Source organism: Electrona antarctica (assembly GCF_951216825.1).
Source record: "Electrona antarctica genome assembly, chromosome: 5".
NCBI lineage: Eukaryota > Metazoa > Chordata > Actinopteri > Myctophiformes > Myctophidae > Electrona > Electrona antarctica.
The window spans coordinates 19,384,860-19,401,778 of NC_136810.1; the positions used below are offsets into that span (position 1 = coordinate 19,384,860).

The following is a 16,919-nucleotide window of genomic DNA, read 5'->3' on the forward strand; positions in this document are numbered from 1 at the left end:
CGAGCGTGACAGCACACAAAATAATAATAACCAGTAAGACGCCTGTGGGCGAGAAGCGACCTCGCCCTAAAGGGTGACCGCAGACTGCTGGCCGAGCGCTGGTGCTTTGGCCTGGGGGATTCAGATCAACATATGGAATTAATTCTGTATAGGCCATATATGGAGTGTGTCTTGAGTGTAGACAGGTCAGCTCCATATATGGAGATATGGTGGCAGTGGGGGGAAGTGTCTTGAGTGTAAAGGGTTTGATGAGGGCCTAGGTAGGGCTTGGTCTTAATTTTCGGGCTTGTTGAGAAGTCTATTCTAGTTGTCGCCGGCTGCCGGGCGCGGCTGCACTAATAACTTTGGGGCGGGCCCGAGTTTAAATGGACAGGTATCAGTCAAAAGGGAGACATCGAAGAGGAAGGACGGATGGGGAAGGATCAACATATGGAATGTAAGGGTTTGAGGTCAGATGCAGAGTTGCTGGCCAATGTTGATGACATCAGGGATGTCACAAGGCATGAGCATATATGGAGGCGTGGGGTGAAGAGTTGGTCTTAGTTAGTATTAGTGCCCTTTATGCTAATGCAGGCCTATCCTTTCAGATGCGGTGGGTGTGTCTTGCTTAATTTCCTTCATTGTAAAACGGCTTGCTCCTTGTCGACCTGCCCCATATGCTGTTGTATATACTACGCCTACTTGATGTTTTGTACTCGTATACCTGACGAAGACCCGGGAAGGGTCGAAAACGTTATTGTTATTCAATACCTGGGAGCTTATTCAATAAAAGTTTCCTGGGAGCTGATATGCAGTGTGCGGACAACCCTTCTTTCTCGTCACCAAAACATTTCCCTCATAATATATGGGGTCTACAAGCTTCCGTCTGAAGGACATGTGGGATGCAGCCTGTCTCAGCCTGGTGAATCAGTGGTCGTTGTGTCATTATTATGAACGGAGATGATGATGATGATTATGCAAGGGATAATCATGTATGACGCGGCGGTAGTTGTCGAGAAATCCTGCCCGCAGGATGACTAAACACTGAGGCGTAAGCCGGGGTGTGTCATCATCGCCGAAGGGGGTTATTTTTCTACACTCACCTTTCTCTGGATGTAGTCCCAGGTGTGTTCAGTGGTTCTGTTGACGCCAGTGTAGTTCACCAGCATGTCCTTTATGATGTTGGACATCTCGTGTTTTAACTGTAACACACACACACACACACACACACACACACACACACACACACACACACACACACACACACACACACACACACACACACACACACACACACACACACACACACACACACACACACACACACACACACACCTTTATTACAGATTCTATGAATGCATTTTTCTTTTTTAAACCAATGACCCTAAATCTGCATTACACCAAATGTAAATCAGGTATAAATCTATCTCTAATCCCTAAACAGAACTACTCAATTCCTAACCCTAACCCCAATCTGAATCTTTTTTTTTCTAATTGTAAACCTCTAAACATATTTTTTCCAGCCATAAAACAACCTTTTCTCTTGTTGTGAGCACCAGGACAACAGTCCTCACAACGCAGTGTTGTTTTTGGCAGCAATTCTTTATTTTAGTTTTAGTCATAGTCTTTCGAATAGTTTTCCTTTCCTAGTCACATTTCAGTCACCAGGAATGTCTTAGTGTTAGTCTAGTTTTAGTCAACTAAATATCATAAGATTTTATTCGACTAAATCTATGGCTGATTTAGTCGACTAAAATGTATTTAGGTGGGCCTTGATGCCGTCGTAACGACTGATTTTACACTTGCTGAAAATAGCAGATCTACAAGCTCACAACGCGTCGCAACGCGTTGTGAGCTTGTAGATCTGCTATTTTCAGCATGCAACCAAGTGTAAAATGACCTATACTGGATCTCTTGTCCACTAGTCCCTTCCTAACATTTTAGTCTAGTTTTCATTTGTTGACGAAATCGTCAATATATTTACTCTTAGTTTTAGTCATCGTAGCTTAGTTTTCATGTAGTTTCCATTTAGTTTTCGTCAGTGAAAAAGGGTAGTCGACGAACATTTTTCGTCTTAGTTTTAGTTGACGAAATCAACACTGTCACAATGTCTATTTCTCTGATTCTACTGTACTGCTACTATACAAGTACAGTAACATGGACGTGTTATTGGACTCTCTCTCTCTCTCTCCCCCCCCCCTACAATACATTTAATATAATTATTACACTGCTACTATACAAGTACAGTAACATGTTACGTGTTATTGGACTCTCTCTCCCCCCCCCCCCCTACAATACATTTAATAGAATTATTACACTGCTACTATACAAGTACAGTAACGTGTTACGTGTTATTGGACTCTCTCTCTCTCTCCCCCCCTACAATACATTTAATAGAATTATTACACTGCTACTATACAAGTACAGTAACATGGACGTGTTATTGGACTCTCTCTCTCTCTCTCCCCCCCCCCCCCCCCCCTACAATACATTTAATAGAATTATTACACTGCTACTATACAAGTACAGTAACATGGACGTGTTATTAGACTCTCTCTCTCTCTCTCTCTCCTCCCCCCCCCTCGGTTTGCAACTGAGGTTTGTACTACAGGCAGAAAACCCCAACCTGGTCTGAAACGCACATGTTGCACAACTACTGTGTGTGTGTGTGTGTATGTGCGCAGCTTAGTAACAGAAGCCTCGCCCTGATCTGGGAAAGGGCACCACCCTGCCCTGTGGTTAACCTTAGCAACACACACACACACACACACACACACACACACACACACACACACACACACACACACACACACACACACACACACACACACACACACACACACACACACACACACACACACACACACAACTATACTTGAGGTCATACAAAAATAAATGGTGGCAATTTTAACCATGAGCCTAAAGCTGAAAGGTATAGCATATTATCTCTACAAGGCACTATCAGGCATAACTCTGATCCCTAACTTCGAAATGCCTAATCCAAAACATAACCCCAACCTTTCCCTCATTGTAAACGCATCTCGAAAAAATATTTTGAAACCATAAACCAACCATTCTACTATAGTTGTAGGGACATTTAGCCGTCAAAAGTATATGTTCACACACACACACACACACACACACACACACACACACACACACACACACACACACACACACACACACACACACACACACACACACACACACACACACACACACACACACACACACACACACACACACACACACACACACACACACACACACACAGTAGAAATTATATTCTTCATCAGGTGTACGTAGTGTACGTTCTACTGCTGCAGTGTGCGCCTGTGGCCAGTAGGTGGTGGCGTTTCACCACAGAATGATTTGTGCCAGCATCTCAGACAAATTAATTGCTTGATTATGCAGAATTGTCCAATTGAAAATCATATACAATAGAGCATTTCAGTCCTGCCCCCTTTCATGACGAAGAGAATTCCCCATTCAGTTTCCCTATAGACTTTTCAAAAAGTATTTATTTAAAGACATTTAAGCCTCGGACAAAGCCAACTCTTGTTGTGACAAATCATTGTCGATCAAATTATTAGAAATAAGGAGAAAAATAAAAGTGTTGTACCCTGCCCTTTTGTTCTTCTTTCTAATTATTTGATTGGCCTGAAATGTTGTGTTTATTGTCATGATTTGTCACAACGAGCGTTGGCTTTGTCCGAGGTTTAAAAAGATCTTTAAATATATACTTTTTGAAACGTCTATGGGAAAAAAAATGAATGGGAAATTATCTTCCGGGCCTGTCTTCGGTGGGCGGGACTGCAACGCTCTATTGGATTGTAATTATTATTGCATTAATGTGCTGTTAAAAAGTGGGACTGGTTTGATTGACTTTATGTTTAACCTATAATAATAAAACACGTATTTATGGCTGAAATTGGCAACCCACTTGAAGATGTTCAGTTTATTAAGCCATTCTGGGCGGGAACCCCTTTTGGTGTTTTAAGCATTATGTTATATAGCTATTGAAAAATAGCAGATCTACAAGCCCCCGAGCTTGTAGATCTGCTATTTTTGAAAAATCTTGAGAATGTATCTTTGAATATATATTCTTTCAGAGCAAATGTTTTTAACTCAAATCTTTGCTTCTGAGGGGTTCCTGGAACAAAATATTTTCAGATGGGGGTCGGTGGCCAATTACATATAATGTTTGGGGTCCTTGACATGAAATATTGAGCACCACTGATATAGAAACATAGGTATTTCAGCAAACTGTAAGGATTTAGAAGACATTTTTTAAATTTCGACGTCAGGCCTAAACAGGTTAAAGAGCTGGAGAAATGGGGAGACCGCTGTGAACAAACACGCTATGGATGGCAATGATGATTACTATCACAATGTGGATGCAATGATGATTACTATCACAATGTGGATGCAATGATGATTACTATCACAATGTGGATGCAATGATGATTACGATCACAATGTGGATGCAATGATGATTACTATCACAATGTGGATGCAGTGATGATTACGAAACTATGGAGAAAACTGTTTGTCGACTATACCTTTTTTCACTGACAAAAACTAAATGTAAACTAAATTAAAACTAAGCTATGATGAGTAAAACTAAGACTAAATATATTGACAATTTCGTCAACAAATAGGTGACCGCACCACGATCACCATACATGGTCATGACATCAATCCTATATCACAAGCTCATATCACAATCCATGTGCACTCCTATAAATATCTAGGAGTGCACATGGATTGTGATATGAGCTGGCACACACCATGTGACAAGTATATGTGCAAAAATACACCAGCGCCTTCATTTTCTCCGTAGGCTCAGACTTTTTGGTGTAAGTAGAAACATAATGCTGATCTTCTATAGAGTCAATTCTAAGGTATGGTATCACCAGTTGGTTTGGAAACCTAACTGTAAAATACAAATCTGAGATCCTTGGATTAGCCAAAATGGCAGGGAAGATCATGGGTATGTCTACACCTCCGATCACCCCCCAGGTCATCTTTGAGCAGGCCACCATTGGACAGGTTAAGAATTGTGTCTGACCCCTCCCATGTACTATACCCTGAGTATCGGCTAATGCCATCAGGTAGGAGGTACGAGGTCCATGCGTGCAAATATAATAGGTACAAGCATTCCTTTGTCCCTCTGTCAATCACACTCCTTAACAGAGTCCTTGCAGAGGGCAGACAGGGTAGGGGTCGAAGATTTTGAGGTGATGTTCTTCCCCTCTTTTGCACTAGGTATGGTGGTGTGTGGTATTTAAATGTATTACGGGTCACTGTGTGCCTTTGTTGTATTGTATTGTATTGTATTGTATTGTATTGTATTGTATTGTATTGTATTGTATTGTATTGTATTGTATTGTATTGTATTGTATTGTATTGTATTGTATCTGTATGCTGCAGGGCGGGTCCTTGGGGTCCAAGACAAATTTCTCCTTCGGGAGACAAAATAAAGAAACCTTGAACCTTGACCTTGAAATAAAAACCAGACTAAAATGTTAGGAAGGGACTAGTTGACAATCCAGTAAAAGTAAAAGACAAGTCATTTTAAACTTGGTTGCATGCTGAAAATAGCCGATCTACAAGCTCACAATGCGTCGCAGCGCTGTGTAACATCAGTCATTACGACGGCATCATGGCCCGCCAAAATGCTCAAATCTAAATTTGCTGCCAAAAACAACACTGTATGGATGGCAATGATTACTAACACAATATGGAGCTTTCACCGTTTTTAGGGGGAAAGAAAATATCACTTACAGTACTACACCACCTGTAAGTAAATGTACTTAGTTACTTTACACCACTGTTTACATCTAATGTCTTTCCTGTTCAATTTTCCCATCACTTAATTTGATTGGCTCCACAGCAGATAGCTTTGTTTCATTGGCTCGCCAGCACACATGAAGGTGTCAAATGTGCTAGTGCTGAGCCAATCAAACAAGTCCACATGGGGAAACGGAACAGGAAATGAGTATCACACCTTCTAGAGAAATGGGACTACAGTTCTACACAGACCACGCACGCACGCACACACACGCATGCACGCACACGCATGCACACACGCACACACGCACGCAGTGAGAGCAGATCATGATCAGAGACATGTGTCTCTAATGTTAGTTCCTCCGAGAGGTTCTAAAGGCCACTTGTTTCTTGTCTCACTTTCCACACGCACACACGCACACACACACACACACACACACACACACACACACACACACACACACACACACACACACACACACACACACACACACACACACACACACACACACACACACACACACACACACACACACACACACACACACACACACACAGCTGTTAACGAGCGGAGGAAGATGGTAACAGCTGTGTGTGTTTATATGTGCGCGTGCGTGCATGTTGTGTAGTCTACTCTATGGACCATCATAATGACAGACAGACAGACAGACAGACAGACAGACAGACAGACAGACAGACAGACAGACAGACAGACAGACAGACAGACAGACAGACAGACAGACAGACAGACAGACAGACAGACAGGTGACTCACCCTGTCTCTCTGGAAGTACACCATGACTCCAGCAGTGACCTGAGCGATGAGGATGAGCAGCAAACACGTGAAATACTGTGAAGAATACATACAATAAACGTGAGATTTTACTAATCAACGGAGAGCAACAGAGCAAGTCACCAGTTGTGCTGCTTAAAATGACATACCGGTACACTCTGAGAGTGTACAAATGGAACCAAATGGACCCTTACAGGTCTCTAACTCTGAGAGTGTACACATGGAACCAAATGGACCCTTTCAGGTCTGTAACCGATTCCGGTTTAGTTCCTCAAATTAATGTTTTAACCAAACTAAATCATCAGTGCAGGAACGCCCCGCTAAACATGTAGGAGTTTACACTGTGCGTGTGTTTGTCTGTGTGTCTGTGTGTTTGTCTGTGTGTGTGTGTGTGTGTGTGTGTGTTTGTCTGTGTGTGTGTGTGTGTGTGTGTGTGTTTGTCTGTGTGTGTGTGTGTGTGTGTCTCTCTGTGTGTGTGTGGCAGTAGGTCACAGTCATTAGGGGTAAGTAGGTCAGAGTGGTTCTTCTGTTAACCCTTTAGTAGCAGAGGATTGGAATCTGTCGCACGCACGCACGCACGCACGCACGCACGCACGCACGCACGCACGCACGCACGCACGCACGCACACACACACGCACACACACACACCCCTAACAAAGAGCCTTCGTTAAGTGTGTCCGTTCACGTTCACCCAGGCTGCTGGGAGGATATTATGCAAATTAATTTGCATTAAACTGGTCCTGGTGCAAAATGACGAAACCGGACTGACTGAATGCAGTTCAAACAAATACACACACAATAACAATGGTTATGATTGGTCAAGATGACGGCAGGCAAAGTCATCTCATCCATCTCGACTGACGGGAAAACGTGGGCGAAAACTAAACAAAACTGAGGTTGTGGGTTTAAACCACCGCAGTGCTTTCGGCTTCGTCCAGCATCTATATACAAACACAATTGGCTGCAAACACAGCTCTGTACCATGTATAGTCCGTATATATAATGGTTGAGCCCCACAGCAGCGTTTAAACTGGTTGAAAATCACTGCTAGAGCTGTAAAAATCTTCTCTTATGGAGGGTCTTTTCAAATGGGGGGATAATTAGTGTACATTTTGGGGGTCCTTGACATGAAACAGTTTGGGAACCTCTGGTCTAGGACAGGGCCTATCAAAATAAACCAGTGTGATGATGACATATAGTAGGATGTTATCGTCTTCATTTTTGCTGCACACTAAAATCCACGAGCCGCTATTGGTCAGTACGATACAACATTGACGAGAAAGATGTGTGTGTGTGTGTGTGGCGGAATCAATTGGCATAACGACTAAATTGGGCAGAAAAAGGGCAATTTTTTTATTTTTATTAATAACATTTTACAGTGTAAGGTCATATAGCACAGTAATGCAATGTGTAACATGGGCTATTATTTTCTTTGCGACACTGGTGTGGCATAAAATACAAATACAAGTCATAAAAGAGAGCTCAATCGGGCAAATCTAGTTGTTTCTTATAAAAGTGAAGTGTGGGTATTTGTCCGGGATTTGCTGATTGCACTCTGTACAGCACCTTGTAAATATTTGTGTCCTTGTATTGTATCTCTTAGGTGGACATAAATAAATGATTAAAATGTGTGTGTGTGTGTGTGTGTGTGTGTGCGTGCGTGTGCGTGCGCTGACCAGGCCCAGAAGACAGCGGATCTCGTAGATGGCTCCGATGCATCCAAAGAATCCCATGGCCATGGAGAGAGATCCTACTGCGATGAGGATGTAGGACGCTACCTTCAATGTGTTGGATGACTCCTCTGCGCACACACACACACGCACACGCGCACACACACACACACACACACACACACACACACACACACACACACACACACACACACACACACACACACACACACACACACACACACACAGGACGAGGTCAACATTAGACACCACTAATTGCTAGTTGTGTACCTTTTTTTTATCCCACAATTTTGTAACCCATTCTTCACCCAGTGCCAGTTGCCTAAGCTGTAATTACACGTTCCAAATAGTTCATTTCCCCTCCATCAGTTTTTTTTGTTTGTGTTTTTGTGAGGGTACCTACCCTCACAAAAACAAATGTGAGGGGCGCTAATATATTAAAGTCTAACTCATGTTGATTAGGTGATGTAATGGTGATGTAAAACAAACGGTGACAAAACAAACATTAAATTCTCTTTATTGTCAATGGCATTTAATGTTTGTGTTAGGGACAAGATGACGTGAATTTTCCCTTCATTGTCAATGGCGTTTTTAAAACAAACATTGAACTAAAAAACCTGTATATAGGAGAGGCTAGCACCCCAAAACTCCCCAAAACAAACTCAACACAGAAAGGCCCTTTCACCAACCCCACCCAGGGTGGGCCCTGAGGACACAGAGGAGAGAGCACGCCCCCCAACGTCCCCAGCAGGAATCAAATCCGGGACCTTTTAGCTGTGAGGCGACAGCACTACTGACTGTGCCACCGTGCACCAAAATGCCGAAGTGTCCTTGAGCAAGACACTGAACCCCCAACTGCTCTTGATGAGCAGGTTGGTGCCTTGCATGGTTCCCTCCGTCATCAGTGTGTGAATGTGTGTGAATGGGTGAACATGAAATGACATTGTTTACAATGCTTTGCAGAAAAGCGCTACTGTATATAATTGCCTAAGATAAAAGCTGACTTGAAAATCAATGCTTATATAGCTGTTGGTTTTCACTGAACACCTGCGAGTACTGTGAGTTCGGAGCACAAGTCCAGATTAAAGATGTTTTCTTCTCTTAATTGATGAACTAATTAACCAACAAATTAAAGAAGTGTTCTCTGTGCTTCCATGAACTCAAATTTAAAGTTCTCCTCACATTAACTTGGAACAGAGCATTCTTCCTCAAGGTCGTGCCGATACTGTGTGTTCTTTGCATTGGCCCCGGTGATACGATATGATCTCTGTCCTACATTCGTGTTAATCTGCAACGTAGCTTTGATAAGACACGAGAGTCTACATATATTGGCCTAGTGGCCTATAGTTTCTCCACTTCTCTCTTCACAACCAGCAGGCCCATTTCCTACAGCTCAGTGCTTTATAGACCGATTCAGAAACGGGTCTCATGGTCGTAGGCAACGTATTTCCTGTAGGCGGAGACGACATATCTGCGGTTTCCCCGCACCTCCTTATACTACAGTGAATGGAAAAGTGACGATGTTAGTCTGCCTCAAACGTTACTCTTTTACCTGCTTTTTACTAACACTAACATTACAAAGATGCCCAGAACATTGGGATGAACCTGTGTAGTTTATGGCTGCTCCAACAGTAGTGGCAACATTAAAAAAAATGGAATGTCAAAATATCTACCGCGGTGGCTGAGACCAGAGCCATATAGTAATGGTTGAGACAAAGCAGTGGAAGGTCCTGAAAGATACATAACGTCAGTCTTACCCAATACCCAATCTTTCTGTTTTAGGAACACAAGGCTGCTGTACTTTATACCTCATACTAAGCATTAAAGGTTACATTTTGTACACTCTCAGAGTTAAATTAACATTGATTTTACAATATAAATTGGTGGTCCCAGAGATAGAAATGGGGGTCCGTAGACTAATGCATGTCAAACTGGGGGTCCTTGAAATTAAACAGGTTGAGAAACAGTGCTAGAGCCATAAAAATACGGAGGTCGCTGGCATAATATCTGTTCAAATGGGCGGTCTGCGGGCTAATTAGTGTCAATTTGGAGGTCCTTGACATGAAAGAGTTTGGGAAGCACTGCTCTACATTAGATCTCTTCAATGAAAATACCAACAACAGTGCCAGGAGGAGGTAAGAAGAAGCCCAAGGGTTTATACCGTACGAGACCTCTACCTAAAGCCAGAATAGGGTCTATGAAGCGCAAGAGAAAAAGAAATTAAGTTTCAAAAGACAATTGAACAACAATCTAGAAACGCAATGGTTGTAGGTAGGGATGTACATTTTGGCCAATATCGAATCGATATCCGATATAATTAAGTGGTTAACCACTAGGAAAGCATCTATGTTTTGGGGTTTAATGCGTCACCTTAAATAAGTAGTATTGTACACCAAATACATTATGTGACACTAATAAGTAACACACCAAGTACACAGTGTTGTAGTAGGCCCCTACAATAGACCAGAAATATGATTGTCATGCGTAGAAACATTCCATGTTCTTCCATGAACATTTCAGAGGTTTTCTCACACACACACACACACACACACACACACACACACACACACACACACACACACACACACACACACACACACACACACACACACACACACACACACACACACACACACACACACACACACACACACACACACACACACACACACACACACACACACACACACACACACACACACACACACACACACACACAGTTGAGAGGCCCAAGCAGAGGGGAAGATTAATGTCTCTCTGTGGAGAGATTTGGATGTTTTGAGAGGAGATAGCTAGCCTGAGATAGAGTAGATAGCCTGAGATAGAGTAGATATCCTGAGATAGAGTAGATATCCTGAGATAGAGTAGATAGCCTGAGATAGAGTAGATATCCTGAGATAGAGTAGATATCCTGAGATATAGTAGATAGCCTGAGATAGAGTAGATAGCCTGAGATAGAGTAGATAGCCTGAGATAGAGTAGATAGCCTGAGATAGAGTAGATAGCCTGAGATAGAGTAGATAGCCTGAGATAGAGTAGATATCCTGAGATAGAGTAGATATCCTGAGATAGAGTAGATAGCCTGAGATAGAGTAGATATCCTGAGATAGAGTAGATATCCTGAGATAGAGTAGATAGCCTGAGATAGAGTAGATATCCTGAGATAGAGTAGATAGCCTGAGATAGAGTAGATATCCTGAGATAGAGTAGATATCCTGAGATAGAGTAGATAGCCTGCGAGGGGTCCGCTAATAATTTTGACATCCCGCTATTCCAACCATTATGTTAGTGAGAGGTTAAGGTTTAGGGATATAGGGTTGGTTATAATGGGCCATTGGGAATAATGACATGGCTCCGCCTGAGATAAGAGCACATATATCCTGAGTCCTTGTGTGATAGTGTGATATATCTGAGGCCTGGGGCTAGAGCCTTAGAGTATATATTAATAGAGACGGCACCCGGAGGAAACCCTGAGGCGAAATGGACATAGTGGCCGAATTTGGTATTGCAGCGCTGGGCCAAACACATGAACGCGCTGGTCCGTTGACTATCATTGCGCACGTTCATGATGACACATGAACGCTGTTACATACGTGAACGCTGTTCCATACTTGAACGCGTGCAATGATAGTCAGCGGCCAGCGTGTGCACATGTGTTTGGGCCCAATCCATCCCAGAATTCACTCTGTTCCTACCCGGAAGGAGGAGTGAAATCACCTCATGCACTAAATGGAAACTAAATAAAAACTAAGCTATGGTGACTAAATCTAAGACTAAATATATTGACAATTTCGTCAACAAATAAAAACTAGACTAAAATGTTAGGAAGGGACTAGTGGACAAGAGTATAAGTCATTTTACAATCGGTTGCATGCTAAAAATAGCCGATCTACAAGCTCACAACGCGGCGCGCAGCGACGCGTTGTGAGCTTGTGGATCGGCTATTTTCAGCAGGTGTAAAAACAGTCATTACGACGGCATCAATGCCCACCAAAATACATTTTAGTCGACTAAATCAACTGTAGATTTAGTCGGTGACTAAAATGTGACAAAAACTAAATTCAAGAGACATTATTATGATTTTGAGAGAAACTAAAATCAAACCAAAAACAACACTGGGCTACAGAGTACAGAGCTCACAGCTAAGTTATAAAGGACTTTGATTCAGGAGCTGTACGTGTCCCACAGAAAGTGCTTCATGAGATATCATGTCCACATAGTGCTCACAGATGGCGTATATTCACACACGCAAAGTTGGAATGAACACTGTGTTCTTTGCACAAACGCCGCGGCTGAAACAATGTAATGGCCTTCTCATGGCTGTGGTGATGACTCACCGCCAGGTGGTCGTCAGTGACCGGGTCATCAGACACAGCCGTGCAGGAGGGTCAAACGAGCAGCCAAAAGTTTAACACATTCATTTCTGTGCGGGAACCCCTTTTGGTGTTTTAAAGGTGTAGGGAAACGGAAATGGTGGACATTTTATTTTGAAGTTTCAGCCTGAAACGCTGGTTCTGAAGTTTCTGAACCAATCAGAGCGTCGCATCCCTCCAGGCTATGGGGTCTCAAAGTATGTGACTTCCTGCATGTGAATTTCGTTTGTAAACAAAGACATGGGGAAAAGCCAGCGGATTATTTCTAACCTATACACAACCTATATACATATTTTAGCGTGATGATTAAGTTTAAAACAAGTAAAACACTGTCTGGATGTCATCTTGAATTGGATTAAGAGTAGTTCTTTAATCAAAACCAGCTGTGGAGGAGGAATCAAGAAGCATGGGAATAAAACTGGTGAGCTTCATTTTTATTGGCTTTTATCGATGTGTATCTTTACACGTCATCAGGAAGTAATTCAAAAAATATTTTTGAAATAAAAACACACAGAAATGAGAATTTGCCCATTTTTTGGCATCCATTGTTAGGTATGCCCATATGATGACCACGGATATGGTCTAAAAGTGTGAAAATCGTATTTTTTATTTCACTTCGCCTTTAAGCATTATGTTACACTTCAGCTATTAAAAAATAGCAGATCTACAAGCTCGTAGCGCGGCACTCGGTGCCGCGCTACGAGCTATGAGAGAAGAGCGACACTCACATATACGGGTATTTCAGGGCGCCAACGTTTTTTATACCGAGCTGACACGCTTGGCGCGAGCCCTTCAAAATAGTCAACTGACGTTCAAAAACTGAAAAGTTTAATGAAACTATAACAACGAAAACTAGGAATTTTCACCAAAAACCCTGACCTTTGATGACTTCTGCACCGGTTCCCATTCGTTTCAACTGACTGTTTAGCCCTATTTCAAAATGTCGCCGACCACGTCCTGAATGAAACACATGCATGTGCAGGCAGACGAATAACCAAAAAATACAGTATTCTACGTCACAACGCGTAGCTACTTTTATGCGTGACACTGTAGTATGATAAATAGGGCATTCATTTACACACAAAAATGAATAAAATAAAAATGAATGTTGAAATATGGAAGATACAAGGTTCCTGCCCAACAGCATTGACACATCATCTCTGTCGGAAGGAAACCTAAACTTTACTGGATTTAAAAAGAAAACTAAGCTAAACCAAACAAAAAAACAGCAAAAAAAAAGCTCAACCTTGTAGAATTTTGAGATAAGAGGTTTCTGCCCGACAGTAACAATAATATACATGCAGACAGACACTGTGTGAACATTACTGCTTCAACAGCACATAAAGTCTATTTCAAGAAGTCACTGTGTATACATACACACACCCATGTACATGTGGACACACACACACACACACACACACACACGCGCGCGCGCACGCACAGAGGGCTGGGTCTCTATAGGTTACAGGCGGTACTGTACAGGCGGTGCGGTTGTTTTGAAGATAATTGAAAAGTCTGGAGCGTGTATTTGGTGCCCCACCTCTTTTAAGTAGAGAGCATGCATGCTGTTGCTCTGTCTATGGGGCTGGTTCTCAAACCTTTTCTGGGACTCGGGAGTACGCGGGACACCCCTATAAATAACCTTTTCATCCACGGTTGGCACCCCTGCATTTACTTTATATAGCACCTTATATTTATGTCACATTACGGTACGAAAATACGCAAATCCTTCCCCCTAAGATACGGTGGGTATGTCACAGGAGAAACTCGAGAGAATATTCATTTCCATGAGGACAGGTTGAAAATAACTTCGACCTTTAACCACTCGAACACCAGCCTCCGTCTTCAGCGGGGGAACATTCGACGAAAAGAGGCGAATCTACCAGCTCGCAACTTTGTGAACTTTGTAGATAGGCGGGTGCAGTACGGACCAGTCATTAGTCCTGCTACAAGCTATCTCAAACCCTCACCCTAACCTTAACCTCCCACGGGGCAGCACACCTAAACCTAACACCTCTCCCAACCCTTAACGCACCCTTGGCACCTACTCTGGATCATCTAAGCCAGGCCTCATACACACGTATCAAACGCATGTTCTGTGTTCCGTCTGTGTTTGATGGCCGCCTCGATGCCGCTTTTCCCAATGGGAAACCCCCTTTTCTTTTAACAAAACATAAAATAAAAACTTGATCACACACAAAAAAAAGGCGATCTCACGACGAGGCGCCAAAAGACGATCTCGGCATATCTGAGGTACAAAGTGACACGCTGGAATCTTTGTGGATCAGCCATTTCTGCAATTATTTGAGAGATACTTAATCAGCAACTTATCGTGACAACAGCCCAGACTTGGTCTGTCCCTTGTGAATGTATAGCCATGAATACACCTGCTCTATCTATCGCAACACTAACGCTTAAATAACAGATCTACAAGCCCACAATATGTTGCAGCGTGATGTACACTTGTACATCTGGTTAAAAATAGAGATTTGGGGAGAGAGAGAGAGAGAGAGAGAGAGAGAGAGAGAGAGAGAGAGAGAACAGATGAAGGGACCATGTACAGACCCCTGGGTGGACCCCAGGGGTTTAAGTGGTTACACGTCAAACAAGAACAGTTCCCGACTGTCCGGCGTGCGCGCGCATGTGCGCGTGTGTGTCGTTCTGGAGTAGTAGGGTTTTGGGTCCACTGGGACTGCCTCCAAAACAGAGAGAGAGAGTGTGTGTGTGTGAGAGTGTGTTTTGTTTCCATGGAAAGTTCCATGAAGAGGGGCAGGATTGAAAATGTCTGTGTGGCCCTTTAACCCTTTGGCTGCCACCCCCTAATTACAGCTTATTGTGACTTATGCCAGCTATTGACGAGATATTTGAATGCCAATAGAAATATGTGTGATATGACCACAATGTCAAGAAATGTCTCATTTTAAAGCTGCAAGTGTCTACTTTATACAGAAAAAAAGATTATGTTCGTAGCATGTTCCATGGTTGACTAATAAGCATTTTAGTACACCTTGGTTCGAGTGAAAAAGGTTCCCTTCTGAGAACCGATTTTGAGTTACAAGCCGTTTTAGTTTCGTAACGTTTATAGCCCCATATAACACTGTGTGATTTAACTACAGTGACACACAATAGCTCATTTTAAAGCTTTAAATATCTACTTTACCCAGAAAAAAGAAAAAAAGTTTCCAGCATGTTGCATTCTATATTTATGGGCCGTTGAAAACACCATGCTTTGACTAAAGTAGGCCCTGCTTTTAGGCCATTTACACTAATCTTTGAAGTCCTATAAAAAACTGTGTGATATGACTACAGTGACACACAATAGCTCATTTGGAAGCTCTAAATCTCTACTTTACACAGGAGGAAGGACATGTTTCTAGAATGTTGTGTTCTTTACTTACTAGGCAGTTGAATAAACAATAGTTTGAGAAAAAAGGCCCTTTGAGAAATCCAGGCATTTCTGAATGAACTCTTTCAAGGCCAATATAAAGGCCAATATAAACCATGTGATATGATGACCAAGACATGAAATAGCTCAAATGAAACATCAAGGACTCTACTTTACCCAAAAATAATAAGTGTCTAGCATATTCAGTGCTTTACTTCTAGGCAGTTGCATACACCTTGGTTTGAGAAAAGAACACAGCCACTTTTGAATTCTCTCCACCATGAATTTATTTTTCAGGGAGAAATAAGTGTAGTTTACAGACAGTATACATGGAAGTGGACAAGAGATCACTTACACTTGGTTGCGTGCTGAAATCAGCAGATCTACAAACTCACAACGCGTCGTGACGCAAATATAGATAATATAGAAATATAGAAATAGACAAATAGAAAAACAATCGGCTATTTTCAGCAAGTGTAAAATCAGCCATTACGACGGCATCAAGGCCGGCCAAAATACATTTTAGTCTACTAAATCACTTACACTTGGTTGCGTGCTGACAATAGCAGATCTACAAACTCACAACGCGTCGCGACGCAAATATGGATAATATAGAAATAGAAAAATATAAAATAGAATAGAAAATCGGCTATTTTCAGCCATTACGACAGCATCAAGGCCGGCCAAAATACATTTTAGTCTACTAAATCACTTGGTTGCGTGCTGAAATCAGCAGATCTACAAACTCACAACGCGTCGTGACGCAAATATAGATAATATAGAAATATAGAAATAGACAAATAGAAAAACAATCGGCTATTTTCAGCCAGTGTAAAATCAGCCATTACGACGGCATCAAGGCCCGTCAAAATACATTTTAGTCTACTAAATAAACTGTAGATTTA

The 16,919-nt window shown here is 42.2% G+C and overlaps 1 protein-coding gene across 1 annotated transcript in view; it reads right to left on the reverse strand.

The window, feature by feature from the left end:
* The window catches only part of cd82b (CD82 molecule b), a 44,843-nt gene that overhangs the window by 2,433 nt on the left and 25,491 nt on the right, over nt 1-16,919 (reverse strand). Inside the window, exons 4-6 of the mRNA XM_079501526.1 lie at nt 8,242-8,366; nt 6,547-6,621; nt 1,083-1,181 (exon numbers count right to left, since the gene is read on the reverse strand). Coding sequence (XP_079357652.1) covers nt 1,083-1,181; nt 6,547-6,621; nt 8,242-8,366 — 299 coding nt within the window. The remainder of the gene's footprint in view (nt 1-1,082; nt 1,182-6,546; nt 6,622-8,241; nt 8,367-16,919) is intronic.